The sequence below is a fragment of the Thunnus thynnus genome, chromosome 7 (genome assembly GCF_963924715.1).
Source record: "Thunnus thynnus chromosome 7, fThuThy2.1, whole genome shotgun sequence".
NCBI lineage: Eukaryota > Metazoa > Chordata > Actinopteri > Scombriformes > Scombridae > Thunnus > Thunnus thynnus.
This window is the reverse complement of record NC_089523.1, coordinates 34,558,176-34,581,409: the sequence shown is the minus strand read 5'-3', so window position 1 is coordinate 34,581,409 and position 23,234 is coordinate 34,558,176. Positions and strand designations below refer to the sequence as shown.

General features: G+C 41.7%; 3 protein-coding genes and 2 long non-coding RNA genes across 11 annotated transcripts in view; 3 read left to right on the top strand and 2 right to left on the bottom strand.

The window, feature by feature from the left end:
* abcc5 (ATP-binding cassette, sub-family C (CFTR/MRP), member 5) overlaps positions 1-6,304 on the top strand; it is a 31,144-nt gene extending 24,840 nt beyond the window's left edge. For all 6 annotated transcript variants that reach the window (XM_067595674.1, XM_067595676.1, XM_067595677.1 and 3 more), the window contains 6 exons: positions 355-544; positions 629-788; positions 929-1,007; positions 1,423-1,536; positions 1,619-1,783; positions 3,291-6,304. In XM_067595674.1, coding sequence (XP_067451775.1) covers positions 355-544; positions 629-788; positions 929-1,007; positions 1,423-1,536; positions 1,619-1,783; positions 3,291-3,392 — 810 coding nt within the window. In that variant the 3' untranslated portion in view covers positions 3,393-6,304. The remainder of the gene's footprint in view (positions 1-354; positions 545-628; positions 789-928; positions 1,008-1,422; positions 1,537-1,618; positions 1,784-3,290) is intronic.
* On the bottom strand, positions 3,077-7,774 carry LOC137186622 (uncharacterized). Its single transcript, XR_010929054.1, has 2 exons — positions 7,689-7,774; positions 3,077-3,462 (listed from the first exon to the last, which is right to left on the bottom strand). It is a non-coding gene; the product is annotated as an uncharacterized lncRNA (long non-coding RNA).
* A 73-nt stretch (positions 7,775-7,847) lies between these two features.
* On the top strand, positions 7,848-21,429 carry rnpepl1 (arginyl aminopeptidase like 1). Of its 2 annotated transcripts, XR_010929052.1 has the most exons (12): positions 7,848-9,409; positions 10,948-11,088; positions 11,168-11,319; positions 11,676-11,792; positions 11,864-12,099; positions 15,324-15,437; positions 15,546-15,658; positions 16,005-16,113; positions 16,225-16,452; positions 17,847-17,989; positions 18,983-20,446; positions 20,477-21,429. XR_010929052.1 is itself a non-coding variant. In XM_067595683.1 (11 exons), the coding sequence occupies exons 1-11, from the start codon at positions 8,927-8,929 to the stop codon at positions 19,289-19,291; spliced, it is 2,145 nt and encodes a 714-aa protein (XP_067451784.1). In that variant the 5' UTR covers positions 7,848-8,926; the 3' UTR covers positions 19,292-21,429. The 2 variants fall into 2 exon arrangements, 1 of the variants encoding a protein (XP_067451784.1); XM_067595683.1 differs by having other exon boundaries at positions 18,983-21,429.
* LOC137186621 (uncharacterized) lies at positions 14,990-17,353 on the bottom strand. Its single transcript, XR_010929053.1, has 3 exons — positions 16,835-17,353; positions 15,611-15,652; positions 14,990-15,388 (listed from the first exon to the last, which is right to left on the bottom strand). It is a non-coding gene; the product is annotated as an uncharacterized lncRNA (long non-coding RNA).
* Positions 21,430-22,488: 1,059 nt separating the features above from the next.
* LOC137186617 (segment polarity protein dishevelled homolog DVL-3-like) overlaps positions 22,489-23,234 on the top strand; it is a 22,317-nt gene continuing 21,571 nt past the window's right edge. Inside the window, exon 1 of the mRNA XM_067595685.1 lies at positions 22,489-23,038. Coding sequence (XP_067451786.1) covers positions 22,860-23,038 — 179 coding nt within the window. The 5' untranslated portion in view covers positions 22,489-22,859. The remainder of the gene's footprint in view (positions 23,039-23,234) is intronic.

Below are 23,234 nucleotides of genomic sequence, written 5' to 3'. Positions count from 1 at the left end.
TTTTCAGTGTGTAGTTTTGTTTTTCAAACAATATATTAGCATATAAGTTGTTTCTTAAAAACTCTAATTGAGCAGATTTCCTGTAAATCTGATCACACGACGCTGTCAGAGAAATGTCCTCAGAAGTAACAGTTACACAGCAGCTACTTTTAGGAACTTCATAAAAAAACTACAAATGAAACAACAACTCAGTGTTTTTGTGTCTCTGCTTTTAACTGTAAAGACAAAATGTCAGAAAACAATTAAACTGTTTGATCCTTTGACTTTTACATTCTGATTCTTAATATCAGCTGCTGCACTGATATTCTCTCTGTCCAAAGCTGGTTAAATCATATTTCGTTGTCTCTGTGTCAGTCTCTGTCCCAGGAGGCCCCGGCCCGGGTCAAAGGTCGCGCCCCTCCGGCTGACTGGCCTCAGGAGGGGGAGCTGGTGTTCAGGGAGGTGGAGATGAGGTACCAGGAGAACCTCCCTCTGGTTCTGAGCAGGGTCTCCTTCACCGTCCGGCCTAAAGAGAAGGTCGGCATCGTCGGACGCACCGGATCAGGTGGGCGGAGCCTCGGGTTCTGCAGGGGTCAAAGGTTGGATTCATGAGGACAGATTGTTCACCGGTCTGTCTGTGTGTCTGCAGGGAAGTCGTCTCTGGGCGTGGTGTTGCTCAGGCTGGTGGAGCGCTGCGGAGGCTCCATCCTGATCGACGGCGTCGACATCAGCGACATCGGACTGGCTGACCTCCGCAGCAAGCTGTCAATCATCCCCCAGGATCCGGTGCTGTTCAGCGGGACAGTCAGGTAGGCTCACCTGGACCGGTCTGGAACATGCATCTGATATTTCCAGCTGCTCAAAGTTTGGAAAGTTTATGAAAATCAGCCATCAGTGATATTAATTACAGAGTAGAATATCTGTTTTAATCTCTTGTGTGTGTTTCCAGGTTCAACTTGGACCCGTTTAACCAGTACACAGAGGAGCAGATCTGGGATGCTCTGGAGAGAAGTCACATGAAGGAATGTGTGAGTAAAAACGCAGGATGTTCATGGAGGAAGATAGAACAGCGGAGGACCGGTTTTAGACCGATAACATTCAAGTTATTGTGTCTCATATGAAGTTTGAGTCACGTTTGTGTGAGACGGCAAGAAACAGACTTTATCCCAAAGGAAGGAAGCGACACTGTAGACTAAATGTAAACGGATATATATATATATATATATATATATATTTATATATGTATAATTTGATTTGTAGATGTTTTCCCTGAGTGCATGTGTTTGTCAGATCTTTGTGACGGCACATGAAGCACTGCAGGAGATTTTTCCAGCACAAATGTGTGCAGAAGAAGAAAAAAAAGAAGCTGGTGCCTCTGCCGTCTGAGGGTTTTTCCGTTTGTTATAATAAGTGTGTTCCACTGTAACTCCGTCCACCCGTCAGGTGTCCCAGCTGCCCCTGAAGCTGGAGTCGGAGGTGGTGGAGAACGGAGAAAACTTCTCAGTGGGAGAGAGACAGCTGCTGTGCGTCGCCAGAGCGCTGCTGAGACAGTGCAAGGTAAGAGACGGACACAAATTAAATATTTAACCCGTCTTCACCGTTTGGCGAAGTCGTCTGATCGGCCGGTTCGGTCTCTCAGGTGCTGATCCTGGACGAGGCCACGGCCGCCATGGACGCCGAGACGGACGCTCTGATCCAGGAGACGATCCGCAGCTCGTTCCAGGACTGCACCACCCTGACCATCGCTCACCGCCTGCACACGGTGCTCGCCTCAGACCGCATCATGGTGCTCAACCAGGGACAGGTACGCCGCCGCTCCGGCCAATAGCAGTTCAGGTGAAGGTGTCAGAGGTCAGCGCAGGTCTGGGTTCAGGGTGGTTTAGAGAATAAACTCTTCACAAATAGACGTCTGAAACACCCTGTAGTTGATTTTAGCACCTGCTCATGATTTAGTTTTTGTCTTTAAGTAATTCGATTATTGTTCTTTGTTATTGTTGTTATTGTTAACGTGTTTATTTTTTATGTCTTTTAAGAATTCTGTCACCATGATTTCAGTTAATAGTGAGTTTTTTTTCCATAAAATTAAATATGACATAATCAGACTGGAGAATAAAGAGACAAGAGACAAAACAGATAAATTCTTCATAGTTTCTGTTCTTTGAGTTACTTTTTTATCTGTTATCTGATTTTTATGAAACGATCGAGCCAAGATACAGTTAGATACATTTAACACCGGATATTCATTATTAATAGGATTAATATTATTTTTTTTTTTTTTTTCAATTAAACTTTTCAGCAGTAATTGGAACCATGTCACTGTTATATATAAAGCTGTATCATCAGCAAACTGGCTTATAATGAATTATTTACCTAAATTACTGAAATAACAAATTTCTTTTTATTTTTTTAATATTGACATGAATTCAGAAGCTAAAATGAATAACGGTGATTAGGAATCTATTGATGAGTTGAGATGACAGATAAAATATTAAATATATCCTTATAAAGCATGTCAGCAGAGGACCTGAGGGCAGGTGGGGGGACAGTAACAATGTAAGGCTGGTCCTGATCCACTAAGAGCCTTAAAACAAATAAAAGCAATTTAAAATCACCATTAAAAGAAACTGGGAGCCAGTGCAGAGAAGCTAAGACTGGACTGGAGCTCAGTCAGGAACCTGGCAGACCCAATAAAAGAGCATCACAATAGGCAAGTTGACTAGATATAAAAGCATGAATAAGTTTTTCTGCATCTTTCAAAGTTAAAAACGGACCTTTGCCATATTCCTAAGACTAAAAAAGCAGTTTACCTTGTTTATATGATGTTTAAAATTCAAATCAGTCTAAGTATAACAGTGTATCATCAGCAAACTGATTTATAAAGAATTCTTTACCTGAAATATTGATACTATTAAATGCTTTAGACTTTTTAATATCTATCATTCAGAAGTTAAAACAAAGTAAAAACACTTAAGAGATTCTTCAAATAGAGAACTAATTATGCCTTTTTACCAAATAACTGTGTTCAAGTTACACTCAGATACAAGAGAAGAACGGCCAATTCATGTTTATGCATAAATAGTTTGCAGTTTTTTGCACATACAGTAAGAGATTTTTAACAGTTTGTTTATGACCAGTAATGTAATAGTGTCTCTTTTCTGTCTGATATGTAGTTTAACATGACGCTTCAGTTATCAGCTCTGTTTTAAAGAAAAAGCTAAAAGATTCAGTGTTTTATCACCAAAAACAGAGAGAACAGTGACTGCACATGCGGTGATGTTTAAATAAAGTTTTCCTCCATGTGATCGGTCCAGGTGGTGGAGTTTGATGCGCCGTCCAGGCTGCTGGCCAATGAGAACTCTCGGCTGTGCTCCATGATGGCCGCCGTGGAAAACAAGATCTCTGTCCGAGGATGAAGATGAAGAAGAAGAGGAAGAGGAAGGTTTCCAGGTGACGCCATGTTGGAAGTCCTCACTTCAATAAGACCTGATGTGAGGAGGTGCTGTCACTGTTCCTGTACTGTATATTTAACATTAGAGAGACAAAACTCTGCACATATATTTACAGCAGACCTGCTCTGACTTTTAGAATATAAATCTATACATAAACTAATATATTCATAAACTCAGAGTCTGCTCTGAATCATTGATGTGTCGTCATCATCACTGACTTACTGTTGCTTTTTTGCAACATGAAGACATTTTTCTGTGTAATAATGTTTGTTTTTTCTCTGTTAGGTGACCTGATATGAACAGGTCTGTGTTTTTAACATGTTTGATGATAAACTCAGTTTGAGTTTCTCTGATGATCGGCACCGTGTGTTTGGACTGATTTTATTATACTGTCAAATATTCATAAGCGTTTTACAGAGTCTTCAAACTGTTTATTTAGTCTGGACTGTCCAAGTATTCACTTCTCTGTTACTGTCATTTATAATTCTGTCAATCATTTCAGCTCTTCTGTGAATCAGCAGCTGCTCGAGTCAAGAGACGAGACTCAAACCCGTCTCCTCAGGTTGCTGATATACTTGCTTTTTACCAACACGTACACAGACGGCAGCTGTTCATATACTTGCTTGTGTACTTTGTGTATAACAGGACTGTATTTCACCAGCTGATCATAAATCCATCACTCAGTTTGTGTGTAAAGTCTTTAAGTTCTTAGTAACCACTAACTAGTTTCAAACTAGTGATTTACTAAATCAGGCTGCACCATTAAAACCTAAAGGACTCATATTCTGCACATGTCCAGCTTTATATTTATATTCTGGGGCTCTACTGGAATATCTTTGCATGATTTCCAGTTAAAAACGTTATTTATCTTCTACTGGTCCTTTATGCAGCCCCTCAGTTCAGCCTCTGTCTGAAACAGGCCGTTTTAGCGCCTGTCTCTTTAAGGCCCCGCCTCCTGATGAGCCCACTCTGTTCTGATTGGTCAGCTTCAGGAAGCTTCCTCCGGCTCCGGAGGCTACGTAAACAAACTATAGTAGCAGGATTTCACTTCTTTTTCTCCTTCTTTACTCCAAATGTCAACTTCTCAAATCCATCCGTACATGTTGGAGCTGAACAACACATGGAAACACCGTAGCAACCACCTTAGCAACCACCTTAGCAACCAAGGCCACTGAATGGGAGTTTATGGGCAATGTATGACGAGCCGACATCAGCCCGTCGGTAAGTTAGAGAAAAACGTCACAAACGAAGCGTCAGAGCAGGTTGAAGCCCTGACTTTTGACTTGCAGGCAGCGTTTCTACAGACGTTCACCTCAAGTTTCTGAACTTTGACCACGTTTAACATCCGACATCAGAACAGGAAATAAATAGCAGCAAAATCACTAAAAGCTGAATATGAACCCTTTAATAAATGTTTTATCAGTAAACACTTTAGTAAAATGTAAACAGGAAGTGAGTATTGCACCACGAGCTGTAACAGCCAAAAGAAGAGCCAATCCTCTGTGAACGAAGGTGTGACTTTGTTTTATTTCTATCTGCATTAGTATATTCATGCAGGTCACAGTGAGATTATGCTAAACTGACAGATGTTACGTTATTGGTTTAGTAATTTGAGGTATGTTGTGTTTCCTCTGTGAAATATAAAGTGTCAGGTCAGACATGTTGACATATTCCATATTTACCTCTTTTACTCTTCAGTCTAAACGGCTCAGATATTAGCATGCTAACGTTAGCTTAGCTAGTAGCTGTAAATATTTAGTCACAACTCATCTCTACGTAAGAACTAGTTTCGATTTATGAATCTGCACTTAGTAACACTGGCGTTATATAACGAGAAGTTTCATTTATCAACAGCTGCTGCAGCCGACTGCTGGAGGACTAAACGTTTAGGAAACGTTTTTTTCCACTTTGGGGCAAAAAAAGGAAACGACGGTGACACTCGAGGAGGTTTGTTTTACCGTTGGATGTTGAGATCACGGCAGGAGAAGTGCTCGTTTGCTCCCGATGGTTACACCAGCAGCTCGCCGCCATCGGTGTGTGAGTGAGCAGCAGAAAAACATTGTTAAGAACTTTGGATATTACCGCTATATAAATATAAATGCAGCCATTTACCATTTATGTTTGACTTTCTGATACTGCCCCCCCCCCCACTGGTCATGTGGCCTCTCGCTGACTCGTAGCGTTAATTCTGAGGACGTGAATGAAATAATGAACTCGTAACCGACGCAAACATGTAGTTAAAAGCAAGAATATCAGCAGTCCAGCAATTACATCATAGACTATAAACTCTTACAGTTTATTACAGCGTTCCTGAAGTCTTTGTCTTGTTTGCACAAAATAAACAAATATCATCCTCTGTGAGTCAGACGGGAAACGTGATGCATGTTTCTGTTTCATGGTTTGAATCTTGAGGCGTTTTAGAACGTCTAGTTTGTTCTCTTCTCTCGTTGATGTCATTTAGTATCAGAGTTTTGATCCGTTTGTTCACATTTGGAAAGTCTAAAAGAGACACATGATTAAATTATTTCATCCTCGTTCAAATGAAGATTTTTAAGGCTTCATGCGCCACTGAGCAGCTTTTCATAGGAATGAACGCGGCGCCGTCTTTGAGGTGAGTTTTTCCCCACAACTGTCAACATCCCAGCATGCAAAACGCTCCCGGCTACGGGAGCCGGATCACGTCGCACCGCTAACGGACTGAGACCGCTTCCTTTACAAGCGGCTCAGTGTTGTTGTTGAGTTCAGATCACACCGACCAATCCTGTTCAACCAGACTAAACCAGGCAGGTATGAAAACTCCTGACCTTTGACCTCTGACCTGCAGCTAACCATTATTTTCATTATTGATTAATCATTTTCTTGATGAAACTGAAATGTCATAAAACAGTGAAAAACATCCGTCACAGTTTCCTAAAATAAACGTCATCAGGTTACCTGGTTGGTAAAATATTCAATAATCATCTCAGAAATTAAGTTTCCTTTAAAATATATCTGACAAAACAAATTAGTGGAATACTTTTTTTTTGTTTTTCTCTCCTCAGAAACAGAAATATCTTGTGCTTTTACATTAGTTTCCTGTTCATCAACTGGTTTTTGGTTCGTTCCAGTTACACATTTGTGTATTTTAACATCAGATTCTGGTTTTATAAACCTGAATTTGTCGCTGGAGGATGGCGTCTATAAGGATGAATGAAATGTAAGATATGAGTTTACTAAAATATCTTAAATAACATAAATGAATTAAATTAGAAGTATTGATCATAAGTCTTATTTTCCAGATGTTTAAAGATTGATAAGACCCTCAGCTGTGTCCTGTTTTATTTGTTTCTATTTTGATGATTTCTTGTTGTTTGATGGTTTGTTTGCTGCTGTCACACTGTAAAAACTGCAGCTCGGAGAGGATTCGACCCGTTATTGTGATGTATGAAGAGGCAGGTTTTTTAAACTCTATCTGGACATTTTTTACAACCTGGTTTTTATTTCAGTAGCTGGATTATAAACAGACGTGATTAGTGAATGAAAGCCTGGTTATATAACATGAAAGACCTGAATGAGGCTCTTTAAGGGGTTAAAGGGGGTCAACACCTGACGGAGGAGCTGACAGGTGAAACACCAACAGTCAACAGTCAGTGTTTTTTCTAACAGTCTTATAGCATGACTGCCTTGTTAGTGGGGGGGGGTCTATGAAACACTGTCAATAAAACTATTTTAAGATGAACTGTGTGTCTCATTTTCTGCTGTTACTTCATGACCAGAGAGCAGTTTGTTTTATTCTTTATTATAAATGTTGCATCAAAGCATCAAAGAACAATTTGTCCAAATATTAGAACAGTACACACTAACACAACATTAAGATTGATATATATATATGTTAATTATATAGATACAGTGTATATATATATATAAATCTATATGTAGATATATAGATTTATTGAGCCTCTACAGGGTTTGTAGTCTGAATTCACTTTTATCTTTAAGGTCACTTATTAAAACCTATTATACAAGACTATTATACATTTTCATTCTCTTAATTCTTTACTGATTATTAATTATTTTATATGGTTTTATTTTACTCTTCCTTTTGCTTCTATATTTCCTTCCCATTCTTGTAACTTTTAAACTTTTTAAAATCGTTTTAAATCGTTTCTACCGCTGTTTGTCTTCTGTTTTTTGATAGTTAATAGTATTCGTGAACCTACATATCAATAAACCTGACTGTGACTGTGATTGAGTAACTGATTGACTAATGAGCCGGCTGACCTTTGACCTGCTGCTGGCTGTAATTGGCTCCAGAGCGCCCCCTCCGGCCTGCTCAAACTTTTTCCTGCTGCTGCGGTGACTTCCTGTTTTGTCCGGAGCGGAGCCTCCTGTGTCCTCCCTCTGCTTCTGTTTGTGTCTGTCTGTGTCTCCTCCTCGGCCCCCCCCCCCCCCCCCCCGTCGGTCCTCCTCGGTCCTCCGCTCACCGACACACACATACACACACACACACACTCGCCTCCTCCGGCCGCGTTCAAACCCACCGGGAGCGTCTGGATTGAGCAGCCGGGACGCAGAGCAGGGAGCCGGGCTGAGTTCACAGGAGGAGCCGGTGTCGGTCTGGTTCTTTCTCCGGGTCCTGATGGATTTTACATAAAACTGTTTGTCCTCAAAAACACAACAAATAATGCGCTGTGTGGTGCTAATGCTAATTAGACTGCATGCTAATTAGCCGGCTGAGCTAATCAGGTGGTTAAATTAGTTTATTTGTTTACGTCGTCGCTGTTTTGACCTCTAACTCCGACATTATCTCCGCCTCTTAAAGTGCCTGTTTTTTAACGCCAGTTCGGTGAACTCCCTTTAAGCTAAAGGTGCTAATTTACAGAGCAGCTAGCCGGGTTTAAAGGTAGTCTGAGTCCGGTTAAACTGAGCTCTAACCGGGCTTCAGATGTTGAGCTTCGAGGGTGAAGCTCGGTTGTTAAGTTAAGTGTCCTTATTGCTTTTTCAGCCGGTTTTCAGTTCATTTAGACTTTGTTTAGGCGGTTTTTTGAATGTAGTCTGGAAATTTGGTTTAAATGTAGTCTGAGTTTTGTTGAATGTAGTTTACATTTTAGTCCTGAGCTTTAAATGCTGTCAGACCCGTTTTAGACTGAGTTTAAACTCAGTTCTGGGTCACATGTGTCCTGATTTGTGTTTATTTCTGGTTTTAAAAGGTTTTTTTTAGTTCAATTAGAGTTTGATTTGGTTTTATTGTGAGTGTAGTCTGGCCTGGCTCACATAGAGGGTTCAGTTTAGTCCTTTTCCGGTTGAATTTTGGTTTAAATGTAGTTTGAATTTAGTAAAAGCAGGTGGTTCTGGGTCACAAGTGTCCTTATTTGTATTTATTGCAGGTTTTATTAAAGGTTTTGGTTTTGGTTTTGGTTTAATGGGGCTAAATTCCTGTCAGACCTGGTCTCTGGTGTCTCTGGGTGTTTGATGCAGTGGGTCCAGGTCTGAGCCGGGTTCAGTCCCAGCTGTAGCTCATGATGGCGGAGCTCCAGCAGACCCCCACCTCGCTGTGCTGCTGCTGTAAATCCCTCCCGGCCTCGGGGGGGCGCTGTGCGGGGGACTCCGGCCGGCCCTCGGTGGGCCCCGGGTCCCCGCGCTGCCCCCTGGTGGACGTGGCCTCGGCCTCCAACTTCAGGTGCTTCCAGCTGCGTCACCTCCACCTGGACCTGCGGCTGAACTTCGCGGTGAAGGAGATGAGCGGCTGGTTGGTCCTGGACCTGGTCCCCATCCAGCCGGGGGTTCACACGCTGGTCCTGGACTCTCACCCCTCCCTGCTCATCCACTCCATCGACTGTAAGGGTCCCGGGGCCCCGCAGGAGGAGCCCGTGTCCCTCACTTACCGGGTCGACCCGTTCACCGACTACGGGTCCTCACTCAACATCAGCCTGCCGACGACCCTGAAACCAGGAAGACTGATCCACATCACAGTCCGCTACACCACCACAGACGGACCAGCGGTACACACACACACTATACACACTACACACACACACTACACTACACACTACACACACCATACACACTACACACTATACACACACACACACACACACACTATACACACTACACACACACACTACACTACACACTACACTACACACTACACACACCATACACACTACACACTATACACACACACACACACCATACACACTATACACACTACACACACACACTACACTACACACTACACACACCATACACACTACACACTATACACACACACACACACACACACTACACTACACACTACACACACCATACACACTATACACACACACACCATACACACTACACACACACCATACACACTACACACACACCATACACACTATACACACACTATACACACACCATACACACTACACACACACCATACACACTATACACACACACTACACTACACACTACACACACCATACACACTACACACTATACACACACACACACACACACACTATACACACTACACACACACACACACTACACTACACACTATACACACACACACCATACACACTATACACACACCATACACACTATACACACACCATACACACTACACACACACCATACACACTATACACACACACACACACTACACACACACCATACACACTATACACACACACCATACACACTATACACACACTACACACTATACACACACACACAATACACACTACACACACACACTCTATACACACACACACACACACTACACACACACACTATACACACTACACACTACACACACACACTATACACACTATACACACACACACACATACACACACCATACACACTAAACACACACACACACTACACACCATACACACTATACACACACACACTACACACACACACAATACACACTAAACACACACCATACACACTACACACTATACACACTACACACCATACACACACACACCATACACACTACACACACACACACAATACACACTACACACACAATACACACATACACTACACACACAATACACACCATACACACACACTACACACCATACACACTATACACACACACACTACACACACACACAATACACACTAAACACACACCATACACACTACACACTATACACACTACACACCATACACACACACACCACACACACTACACACACAAAATACACACACACTACACACTACACACACACCATGATTATTTGTCGATTATTTTCTCTATCAATCAATTTGTCATTTGGTCCATAAAATTATGTTAAGATCAATTAATCATCAGAGTCTTTTTAAGAAAAAAGTGCAGATGATGATGAAGGTGATGATGATGATGATGAAGGTGATGGTGATGATGATGATGATGATGATGAAGGTGATGATGATGAAGGTGATGATGAAGGTGATGATGAAGGTGATGATGATGATGAAGGTGATGATGATGAAGGTGATGATGAAGGTGATGATGATGATGATGATGAAGGTGATGATGATGATGACGCTGTGTGTGCAGATCTGGTGGCTGGACTCGGAGCTGACCTGTGGTCAGTCTCGTCCTCTGGTCTTCACTCAGGGTCACTCGGTGTGTAATCGCTCCTTCTTCCCCTGCTTCGACACGCCCGCCATCAAGAGCACCTACACCGCCTCTGTCCGGGTGAGTCCTGACCCCTGACCCCTGACCTCTGACCCCGCTGTGTTGACCTGCTCACATCTTTCTTCTTCTTCTCCTGCAGGTTCCAGACGGCGTGACGGTGCTGATGAGCGCGTCTCGCAGTTCGTACTCCAAACAGGACCGAGTCTTCCAGTTCTCCATGGAGTTCCCCGTCCCGTCCTACCTGGTGGCGCTGGTGGCCGGAGAGCTGCAGCACGTCGACGTCGGCCCGCGGTCAGACCCGATCACAGTATTGATTATCGAGTATCACATGAGTATCGATTCATTTATAAAGAAACAGCAGCTCACAAACATCCAGAATCTCCAGATGTTCAACAGACGGACTCAGGAGAAATATTTCCTTTCTTTTCTTAAATATAACAATGATTTTCATTATTGATTCGTTTTGGAAACTCTTTGACGACTTTTCTTTTCTTGTAGTTGCAGTTTTGTTGTTATTTGTCTCTTGAGCTTTATGTTGTATTGACGGCGTGACGGCAGCTGCCAGCGTGAGGAAGATGATGATGATCCAGATGAAGTTTTGTCAGATGTTTTGTGGTTTTGAGGACTGAACGAAGCTGTTCCTCCAGGAGCCGTGTGTGGGCGGAGCCGTGTCTGCTGTCGTGTGCGGTGAAGAAGCTGGGCGGCAGCGTGGAGCGCTGGCTGGGCGTGGCCGAGGAGCTGTTCGGAGCGTACCTGTGGGGCAGGTGAGATCAGACGCCGTCACGCTTCACGCTCAATAACGACTTGGATGAAACTCAGACCGATTGATCCTCAGGTGTGACATCGTCTTCCTGCCCCCGTCCTTCCCCATCGTTGCCATGGAGAACCCCTGCCTCACCTTCATCATCGCCTCCATCCTGGAGAGCAGCGAGTTCCTGCTGATCGACGTCATCCACGAGATCGCGCACGGCTGGTTCGGCAACGCCGTCACCAACGCCACCTGGGAGGAGATGTGGCTGAGCGAAGGACTGGCCACCTACGCCCAGCGGAGGATCACTACTGAGGCTTACGGTACTACTACTACTGCAAATACTACTACTACTACTACTACTGCAAATACTACTACTACTACTGCAAATACTACTACTACTGCAAATACTACTACTACTACTGCAAATACTACTAGTAGTACTTAAAATACGCCCAGCGGAGGATCACTACTGAGGCTTACGGTACTACTACTACTGCAAATACTACTACTACTACTACTGCAAATACTACTACTACTACTGCAAATACTACTACTAGTACTGCAAATACTACTACTACTACTACTGCAAATACTACTACTACTACTGCAAATACTACTACTAGTACTGCAAATACTACTACTACTACTGCAAATACTACTACTACTACTACTGCAAATACTACTACTACTACTGCAAATACTACTACTGCAAATACTACTACTACTGCAAATACTACTAGTAGTACTTAAAATACGCCCAGCGGAGGATCACTACTGAGGCTTACGGTACTACTACTACTGCAAATACTACTACTACTACTACTGCAAATACTACTACTACTACTACTGCAAATACTACTACTACTACTACTGTAAAATACTACTACTACTGCAAATACTACTACTACTACTGCAAATACTACTACTAGTACTGCAAATACTACTACTACTACTGCAAATACTACTACTACTACTACTGCAAATACTACTACTGCAAATACTACTACTACTGCAAATACTACTAGTAGTACTTAAAATACGCCCAGCGGAGGATCACTACTGAGGCTTACGGTACTACTACTACTGCAAATACTACTACTACTGCAAATACTACTACTACTACTACTGCAAATACTACTACTGCAAATACTACTACTACTGCAAATACTACTAGTAGTACTTAAAATACGCCCAGCGGAGGATCACTACTGAGGCTTACGGTACTACTACTACTGCAAATACTACTACTACTGCAAATACTACTACTACTACTACTGCAAATACTACTACTACTGCAAATACTACTACTACTACTACTGCAAATACTACTACTACTGCAAATACTACTAGTAGTACTTAAAATACGCCCAGCGGAGGATCACTACTGAGGCTTACGGTACTACTACTACAAACACTACTACTAGTACTACTGCAAATACTACTAGTAGTACTTAAAATACGCCCAGCGGAGGATCACTACTGAGGCTTACGGTACTACTACTACTGCAAACACTACTACTACTGCAAATACTACTACTACTGCAAATACTACTACTGCAAATACTACAACTAGTACTACTGCAAATACTACTACTGCAAATACTACTACTACTGCAAATACTACTACTGCAAATACTACAACTAGTACTACTGCAAACACTACTACTACTGCAAATACTACTACTACTGCAAATACTACTACTGCAAATACTACAACTAGTACTACTGCAAACACTACTACTGCAAATACTACTACTGCAAATAGTACTAGCACTACTACTGCAAATAGTACTACTGAAAATACTACTACTGCAAACACTACTACTGCAAATACTACTACTGCAAATAGTACTAGCACTACTACTGCAAATAGTACTACTGCAAATACTACAACTAGTACTGCTGCTAATAGTAGTACTGCAAATACTACAACTAGTACTACTGCAAATACTACTACCAGTATTTAAAATACTACCAGCGGAGGATCACTACTGAGGCTTACAGTACTACTACTACTACTGTAAATACTACTACTACTGCAATTACTACTACTACTGCAAATACTACTACTGCAAATACTACAACTACTACTACTGCAAACACTACTACTACTACTGCAAATACTACTACTGCAAATACTACAACTAGTACTACTGCAAACACTACTACTGCAAATACTACTACTGCAAATACTACTACTGCAAATAGTACTAGCACTACTACTGCAAATACTACTACTGCAAATACTACTACTGCAAATACTACAACTAGTACTACTGCAAATACTACTACTGCAAACACTACTACTGCAAATACTACTACTGCAAATAGTACTAGCACTACTACTGCAAATAGTACTACTGCAAATACTACAACTAGTACTGCTGCTAATAGTAGTACTGCAAATACTACAACTAGTACTACTGCAAATACTACTACCAGTATTTAAAATACTACCAGCGGAGGATCACTACTGAGGCTTACAGTACTACTACTACTACTGTAAATACTACTACTAGTACTTAAAATGGACCCTACTTGGTTAGAAAACTTGACTAATTGACTAACTAGCAAAACAGGTTAAAGCAGCCAAATCTTTGTTTTTATTTAATTATACCTCCCAGAGTATGATGCTAATTGTTTTAGCGTTCTCCATTCACTTACATGAAACGGTTAGCATTAGCTTAAACGTTATGCTATTAACTACGTTAAGTCTATCTAATGGACCCTACTTAGTTGAAAGTTTGAATAATCCACTAACTAACAAACTAGGTTAGACCACCCGAAACTGTGTTTTTCTTTAACTATACCTCCTGGAGTATGATGCTAATCATTTTAGCATCTTCCATTCACTTACATGAAACGGTTAGCATTAGCTTTTCTATTCAAAACTTTTGAGCTTATTATCAATTACCCCAGTGGTCTACTAGTTATCTTGACTAATCGGCTAACTAGCAGACTAGAGTAGACCACACATATCTGTTTTTATTAAACTATACCTCCCAGACTACGAAGCTAAGTGTTTTAGCATCTTTCTTTCACTTACATGAAACAGTTAGCATTAACATTACTATGCTACACTTTTGAGCTACTTATCCACTCTGTGATTAATACAGATTTGGATGATGTACCCAAGTCTGCTAGTTAGCTTAACACAGTAACTTTCAAACCACATCAGGCTAATTTGAATTCTCATTCCAGCTAAAAGCAAAGTGCACTGCATTGTTTTCTCATGAGGGAGATGAGAGTAAGTGTTGTGAAGTCACATCTTTCTCCTAAATATGATTGGGCAGGTATTTAGTACTTAATAAATTCCCCAGTTTAGCCCCGCCTAAATAAAACCCAGTAACAAGGGAAGGGAGAGAAACTTTCTCAAGAATTACATAGACTATGTCAAAGGCTGTTCTCATTGTTTTTAGGTGTTTACTATATGCACATTAGATCCCAAATTACATGATTAATAGCCAATCATGGATTTGCCTTTACAGGAGCTTTAAGATAAACAGTATTACTGTAAACAAACCGTCTCCTTCCTCCTCGTCAGGTGAGGCGTTCACCTGTCTGGAAACTGTCGTCCGATTGGACGCCCTCCACAGACAGCTGCGTCTCCTAGGAGACAACAACCCTGTGAGCAAACTGCAGGTCAAGTTTGAGCCAGGTGAGACACACACACACACACACACACACACACACACACACACACACACACACACACACACACACACACAGGTGTGACTGTGCTTCATGTTGACTCCGCCCCCTCCAGGTGTGAATCCCAGCACTCTGATGAATCTCTTCACCTACGAGAAAGGTTTCTGCTTCGTGTCGTACCTGTCTCAGCTCTGTGGAGACGTCAGGCGCTTCGACTGTTTCCTGCGGGTTGGTACACACACACACACACACACAATGACACACGGATGCTGCTGTTCTACAGTTCACCTCAATGTCACTATTGATTTTCAAACTTATCTTTATCAGTTTTTTGATTATTAGAATGAAAAACATCAGAAATGCTCCTTTACTGTGTTTGAGTATCTGTGTCAGTGTTTGATTTATTTATATAATAAACAAATGTCAGCCAGCGACATGCAGCGTCTACAGTGAGATAAAGACGTGATGAAGGAACCTCGTTAGATCAAACGTTGAAATGATGGACGTTAGTTTTGTTCATCGAGCTGAGCTGCAGACGTTTCTAGACATTAATGTTTGTTTCTACGGTTTTCAGGATTATATCTCAGAGTTTAAATTTAAAAGTGTGGTGGCTCAGGACCTCATCGACTACTTCCTGGGTTATTTTCCTGAGCTGAAGAACGCCGCCGTCGCTCAGAGAGAAGGTGGGCGGAGCTCTGTTTATTCCACATTTTCTCTTCAGTGACAATAAATGTTTGTCATCATCATCTGCTGTGAAATCATCATCATCATCACTTCCTGTGTGTGTGCGTCAGGCCTGGAGTTTGAGCGCTGGTTGAGCGGGTGCGGTCCTCCTCCGTATGAGCCGGATCTGTCAGCAGGGGGCGCTCTGACCCAGCCGGTCCAGGATCTGTGTGACGTGTGGAGGAGCGGCGACGCCCCCGACCTGCAGGCCGTGTCCACCTTCCACCTGTCGACCTGGAGCACCTTCCAGATCGTCCTGTTCCTCGACCGCATGCTGGACCACTCGCCACTGCCACACGGTACGCAGTAATACTACTACTACTGTTAATACTACTAGTACTACTGTTAATACTACTAGTACTACTGTTAATACTAGGGCTGTAGTCAACCAAAGACAATCTCGGTCGACTAAAATCGTACATTATCTTCAACAAATCGATTAGTTGTGATGTAACAGGACAGAGTGCGCAGTAAACTCGGCAGTCACACATTTCTCTGTTCTGTATTTCTCTGTTTAGCATCTTCAGGCTAGGCTAACCCATTGTTGCTAACTTTGGAGCTAACCTCCTTCACTTTTCCAGCATTTGGGGAAACAACAGACGTGACTTTTTAGCATTTATTAACTGACACACTGTAGTCTGTGCTGTACATTTACTGCCAGACTGACAACTTACTACTAACCTTTTCCTCTGCTCCGCTCGCATCCACCGTCACTTCTCTGCTCCTCGCTCTTTCCCGCTCGCTACGCAAACATACTCCTCAACGGAGCCGCGCGACCAGTGGTTTCCAAGGCAACGACGCAGAGGTTGACTCACGTACCGGAACAGCGCTGCTCAGAGACTCCCAAACACTGTCGGATATCAAATATTAAAAAATATTTTTTTGGCCTGGCGGGGGTTCTCGTTGTGTCATTATGGAGAAACACAGATTCAGTAACCGTTCAGTAAACGTTGAGTACAGTTAGACCCAGCAGGCTCCATCAGGTTGGGCGAGTTCAAAGTTGTGAAAACAACGGGGGTGTTTTGAATACACCCCCGTTGTTTTCACAGGTAATTTGTTAGTCTGTCCCCCCCGCCGCAGGAAATAATGGATTAATCCTGGAAAGCTGTTGATGTAGCACTTTTCTCCTTATGAAAATAACACGGAGATTATTCGACCAATGAGAATTTAGTTGGATGAGAGCATATCGACCAACTAATAGACCAGCAGACTACAGCCCTAGTTAATACTACTACTGCACCTTGTAGTAATGTTACTAATAATACTGCTAATACTACCTTATGTTTACTGCCGCTGCCTCTGGTCTTATTAAAACTACTCCTACTGCTATATTATTGCTGCAGGTACCTCTAGTACTACTATTACTACTAGTACTACTAGTACCACTAGTACTGCTACTTCTGCTTTTTCTACTGATGTTAATAATAATGTTATTCTGAAGGTTTTTCCTCAAACACTCTTTAAACCATCTAGAGGAAAAAATCTTCCATCTGCTGATTTTGACGAGTCCAAACACAGATGGCAGCCTGTCAGCTGTCTGATCAGGAAACTGTGTTTTTAAACGTCTGAAAATGGAAAAAAAAAAAAAGGAAGAAGACGATTTTCACCTGGTGTTAAAAACTGTGTATGAGTGTGAAGTGAGAGAAGATGAATGTGAGGACTCGTCAACATAACTTCCTGTCTCTATGTGCAGATGTGATGGTGAGTCTGTCGGCTCGGTACTCGTCTCTGTTCGACGGTCTGAACGCTGAGGTTCAGATCCGCTGGCTGCAGATGGTGGTGAGGAACAGCTTCTACCCCGACCTGCCGCGAGTCCGAGCCTTCCTGCACAAACACGTGAGAACACCGACGCTGCCGACAGCTGTTTCCCACTCAGATATACTGTACAGCTATAAATAGAACTGTTACAAACACTATTACAAGTTAAAGAAAACAACTGTAACTCTGTTCCAGGTATAAATACTGTATCACAGCATCCCAGTAGCTTACTGGTTAAGACGCACGCCACATAACAGAACACTTGTTTCCTCCTGTCACTGTCCAATAAAGGCATAAAAAATGGCCAAAAACATATATATTTAAAAAATGCTTTATTACAAGAAAAAATACTCTATTGTCAGTACTTCTAGTAATAAAAAGTATCGGATTCAAATATTACAGTAACAGTATCAAGTGAAGGTTTGAATAAGTAATCAATGTGCTGATTTGTTGAGGTGTTTCTATTTTTAGTTTTTTGGGCATTTTGTGCCTTTATTTGATAGTGACTGTGGAGAGAGAGACTGGGAATGTTGGGAATGTTGGGATGAGAGCAGGGAATGACATGCTGCCAGCCGGGAATCGAACCAGCATCTCATACACGTCTGGCTGAATGTGGGTGATTGTTATGCTTGTCGTGAAGATAATAAAGATAATAAACATCTGTTTTTTTCACTTGTTCATGTGTAAGAAGGAAATCTAGAAAGTAAACGAGACATGAATGATGATAAAGTGTCAGATAATCAATTCTTCATGATAAAGAAGCTTTTTAATTTGCTTGAAAAGCATGAAAGCTTCCTGGAAAGTTGATGCGGTATCACAGTAAATAATAATAATAATAATAATAATAATAATAATAATAATAATAATAATAATAATAATAATAATAATAATAAGCTTTATTAATGTAGCACAAAACAAGTTAACAAAGTGCTTCACTGACATAAAGACATAAAATCCACAAATGAGACTAAATGAGACACTAAATATAAATGTTCACATCTGAAGTTGTTTATTGACTACAGCTCCCATGATGCTTTGTGTTTTTTAACATTTTCCGTTTCCTCTCTGCAGACTTCCAGGATGTACACGGTGCCGCTGTACGAGGACCTGGTTGCTGGGGTGATGAAGTGCGTTGCCGTGGAGATTTTCTACCAGACGCAGCGCCGCCTGCATCCGAACCTCAGACGGACGTTACAGCAGATCCTCTTCCAGACCGGCGCCGCACCGACCAATCAGAACAGCCCCGCACTCCCCCTCATACCCTCCTCCCCTTCTCCATCCCTTTCCCCGCAGCCGGCTGCCACGGCAACCGCCTCCTCCACTACTGCCGCCGGGACGACCAACGGCATCGCTCTGCGGGACGTCAACGTCTCTGCGTGATGACGGTCTTCATCTCCACCATCATCATCATCAGCAGCATCAGCAGCAGCTGGCCGGTGATGGAAGCTGTTGCCGTGGTGACAGCAGCAACAGCGGACTTAGAACTACAGGCGCTGAAAGTTTAAACACTGTGAGCAGTAAAAAAAAAAAAACGACAGGAAGTTTCACTCCAGAGATCGTTAAAGTCCGAGTCGTGACAGGAAGTCGAATCTGAAGGTCGAGGAGGTCGAAGGTCGGGGCTGCTCCCTCATCATGTGATTGGCTGCTGAGGCTGAAAGGAGACGTTTGTGTCATTAAGACTTCAGATTTGTTAGAGTCGAAGCGTCTCAGCAGCAGTTTGACATCAGTTCATCAAAGAGTTTTATATTTTCTGATTCAACGTGACTCAGACGCCCGTTTCTGCCAACGACACACACGCGATGAGTCAGAATCCAACTTCTCTCCTGTTTGTCAGCACAAACTACCAGAAAACCAAATTACAACAAAGATTTTCACACTAATTATCTGCTGATTTTAACTTAAAAACACTCAAATGTTGATTTTATTTTATTTTTGTGTTGATTTTTCTGCTTCAAGCTTTAACTCAGTTTGGTTTGTGGCTGCAACTAATGATTCTTTTCTTTATTCATCGTTTCTGAGTCTAAAACGACGTCTTCAGATCAAAACATTCAGTTTATAACGAGAAGAATATCTGACACAGTGTTGAGGAGAATTCAGTGTTGTGTCTTTTTCCTCTGAAGATGAAGATGTTTAATTTTTAGCAAAGTGAGCGCTGAGCTCATTCGCTCGTGTTAGCGTGACGTCACACTAGCGGCGACACCGTTCGAGCGTCCGATTACAGCTTAACGAGATTTCACACATCTGTAGAAACATCAAACGTGACGGCAGGTAACGATGTGAGTCCAGATTTGAAAGAGAAACTTCTTTGATAGATTTACTGGTGATAATGTGGAGATTTTTCTTCTCTTAGTAAGTTTGTTTTTAATTTTCAGTTTGTGAGTGGAAACAAGTGTGAGGTGTAAACAGCAGCTGTGTGGATAAAAAAATCAATATAAACAGACTGAGTGAATAAATGATGACGAACATCAGATCTGTGAGGAGCGATGATGATGATGAGGAGACTGTAACCTTCCTCACATCGATACATGAAACGTCGTATTTCCATCATGTTTTCCATCGTTTGAGTTTTGATCGTCTCTCTGTGAATGACGTCGTCTCTTCTTCTGCTGATATTCACACAAGAAAGAAGCTTTAATTCATGTTTTCTTTTGACCGTTTTTGGGAAATTCTGTAAAAAAAAATTTGAGCAACATTTGGGTGAAACGTAGTCAGATAGTTTTGGCAGAAACGGGCTTCAGCAACATAAATATTGTCTGATCACGTGTAAAGATGATTGTTCCACCTGCAGCCTGACTGACCTTGAACACCTTTTTGTTTATATAGATATATATGTGTGTGTGTGTGTGTGTGTGTGTGTGAGTGTGCGTGTGTGTGTGTGTTTCTGTAGCGACACACACACACACACAGAGGAACGATGTGTTCACTGTCCTTTACAGTGAATTTCAGCAGAAAAAAGCTGCTTTTTAAAAGGAAGAAGTGGCTGAGAGACCCTACCTCCACCCGACGTCATCACCCGACTGACTCAGCATAAAACCAGCCGACCTCCACCTCAGAGGCCTTAATGCTGCGTTCACTGCAGCTGGGAGATGTCGGGCGTTTCTGCTCTTCTGACTCTTTTTTTTTTTTTAAACTTCAATCATCAGCAATAAACAGACTCTGAGATGTAATCAGAGTATTTACTGACACTTTAAATGATTTTTATATTTGAAAGTAAAAGGTTTAAATTCTATCGTCAGATGACTGAAAGATGAGTGAAGGAAACAAACAAAAACAACAAACATTTATTTATTTTAAACCTGCTTTAACCCACTGATTGACTCTCTGCAGATTATGAAATTAAAAATATCAAAAATCTAAAACTTTTAGACAAAAACCTCCTGAATTAATGGTTGTTGTTGTTGTTGTTTGCGTCCGTCCCTGTACTCTCCTCAGCTCTGAAACGTCCCATTGTCCCCAGCTGTCCCTGAATGCCTCTTCACAGAAGGTTTGTAATGACTCAATAAACACTTGAAACTAAACAGGAACTCGTTTCTTCTGAGTCACAGCACAGAAATAAAATATTTATTTTAAAGACAGAAGTTTGTTTCATCTGTTTATAAATCTGCAGATTTATTTCCTCAAAAAACAAAAACACACGAGTCCAAATGAATGAATCATTTTCCTGCTTTTATTTTCAAGAGTTCAGTGAAAGCCGGAAATGATGCTGCAGTTTCCGAAAAATACCGGAAGTGGGAATTGGCCTCCAAAATAAAAAATATAAAAGCAAAGATAAGCAGAAATAAAATGAAATCAGTGTCCTCCGATTTAAATCTGACAAATAATTTAGTCAGTTTAACGAAGTATAAAGCTGACAGGAACCTAAACTCAAAGAAATATCACACAGAGTCTTTAAAATAGTGATAATTGTAAAATACAGTTTCACTGTTCATACACACAAATGTAGCAGGAACATGTATGAAATAAAACTATCAGATAGTTTATTTACATTTAAAGTGATTTTACCTCAACTTGTTTTGTGCCTTTTTGTAAATATGAAAATATGATCAAATATTTATAATTCACAGTTCTAACAAAATGTTTCATGTCATGAGATTCTGTGTGGAAGCTCCTCGTCGGCTCGTCTCTACATGATGTATAAATAAAGTTATGTGACTGTAAATAAAACAGACTGCAGAGTTTCAGTTTCTGTCAAACACTTTAAATCTCTTTACAGGTGTGATGAGACTGTAGTTCACTACACCAGACATATATTCAAATATTAATACCCGTTAGCATCTCAGCAGTGATGGAAAGTAACTTTACTCAAAGACAGTTTTACGGTACTTAATGTTTTTATTTTCTGCTGCTTTACTGTTTTGGACACAAATATTATACTTATTATATATATTTACTCCTCATCTCATTCATGTGTCCATATGAAGAGTGAAAGAGGTTTTCCTCGCTGTAATCATTCCTCCTGTTCATACTGGATATTAAAGATCCTTCAAATGTGTTTTCAATGTAAGTGATGGAGGATAAAATCCACAGTCATTTAAAAGTTGACGTGAAGCTTATATGAGGCTTCAGCAGTCTGAGTTAATCATATCAAGTGGATATCTGACACATTTACAGTCTTTTTAGCATGCGTATTTTTGCAGGTACTGATATTTTTTTTCCACCACTGCAAGTAGGCTCTTATTTTGACGAGGCCAACAGGAAGTGGCGTGTCTTATTTTGTAGGATTTGACGGTGTGGCGTCCGGAGGAGACTGAAGAGCATCAGTCCAGCAGCAGCTGGACCGACACATCTGGACCCGGACGACCCGGAACAGAGACGGACAGGTAGACAGACACGCGGACAGACACGTGGACAGTGAGACGCGCGGACAGTGAGACGCGCGGACAGGTGGACAGACAGACAGGTGTCTCTCTCTCTCAGCATCCCTGTCTCCTCCTCCAGGCCGGGCTCGATGGGGGACCGCAGCTTGTCTGAGGAGACCCGGGTCATCTACCACCTGGAGGACCAGGAGACCCCCTACCTGATCCGGATCAACGTGCCCGCGCAGCGCGTCACCCTGCAGGACTTCAAACAGGTCCTGAACAAACCGAACCTCAAATTCTTCTTCAAGTCCGTGGACGACGACTTCGGGTGAGTCACGTGACCAATATTCAATTCAGTTCAGTAGAATTTAATCGTCATTAGACAAGCGAGAGCACGTGCGTGACGACACGAGACATCACCAAAATCAAGGAGTGGGGGGGGTTAAGGATAAGTCATAAAATAATGAAATAAGAATAAGCAAAAGTTTATATATATATATATATATATATATATATATATATAT

Bases quoted from the DNA above. Each gene is read 5' to 3' on its own strand.
- rnpepl1 (XM_067595683.1), top strand. From the start codon at position 8,927: ATGATGGCGGAGCTCCAGCAGACCCCCACCTCGCTGTGCTGCTGCTGT. The intron at 11,089-11,167 runs GTGAGTCCTGAC...CTTCTCCTGCAG, and splicing joins CCTACACCGCCTCTGTCCGG to GTTCCAGACGGCGTGACGGT. The intron at 12,100-15,323 runs GTACTACTACTA...CCTCCTCGTCAG, and splicing joins GATCACTACTGAGGCTTACG to GTGAGGCGTTCACCTGTCTG.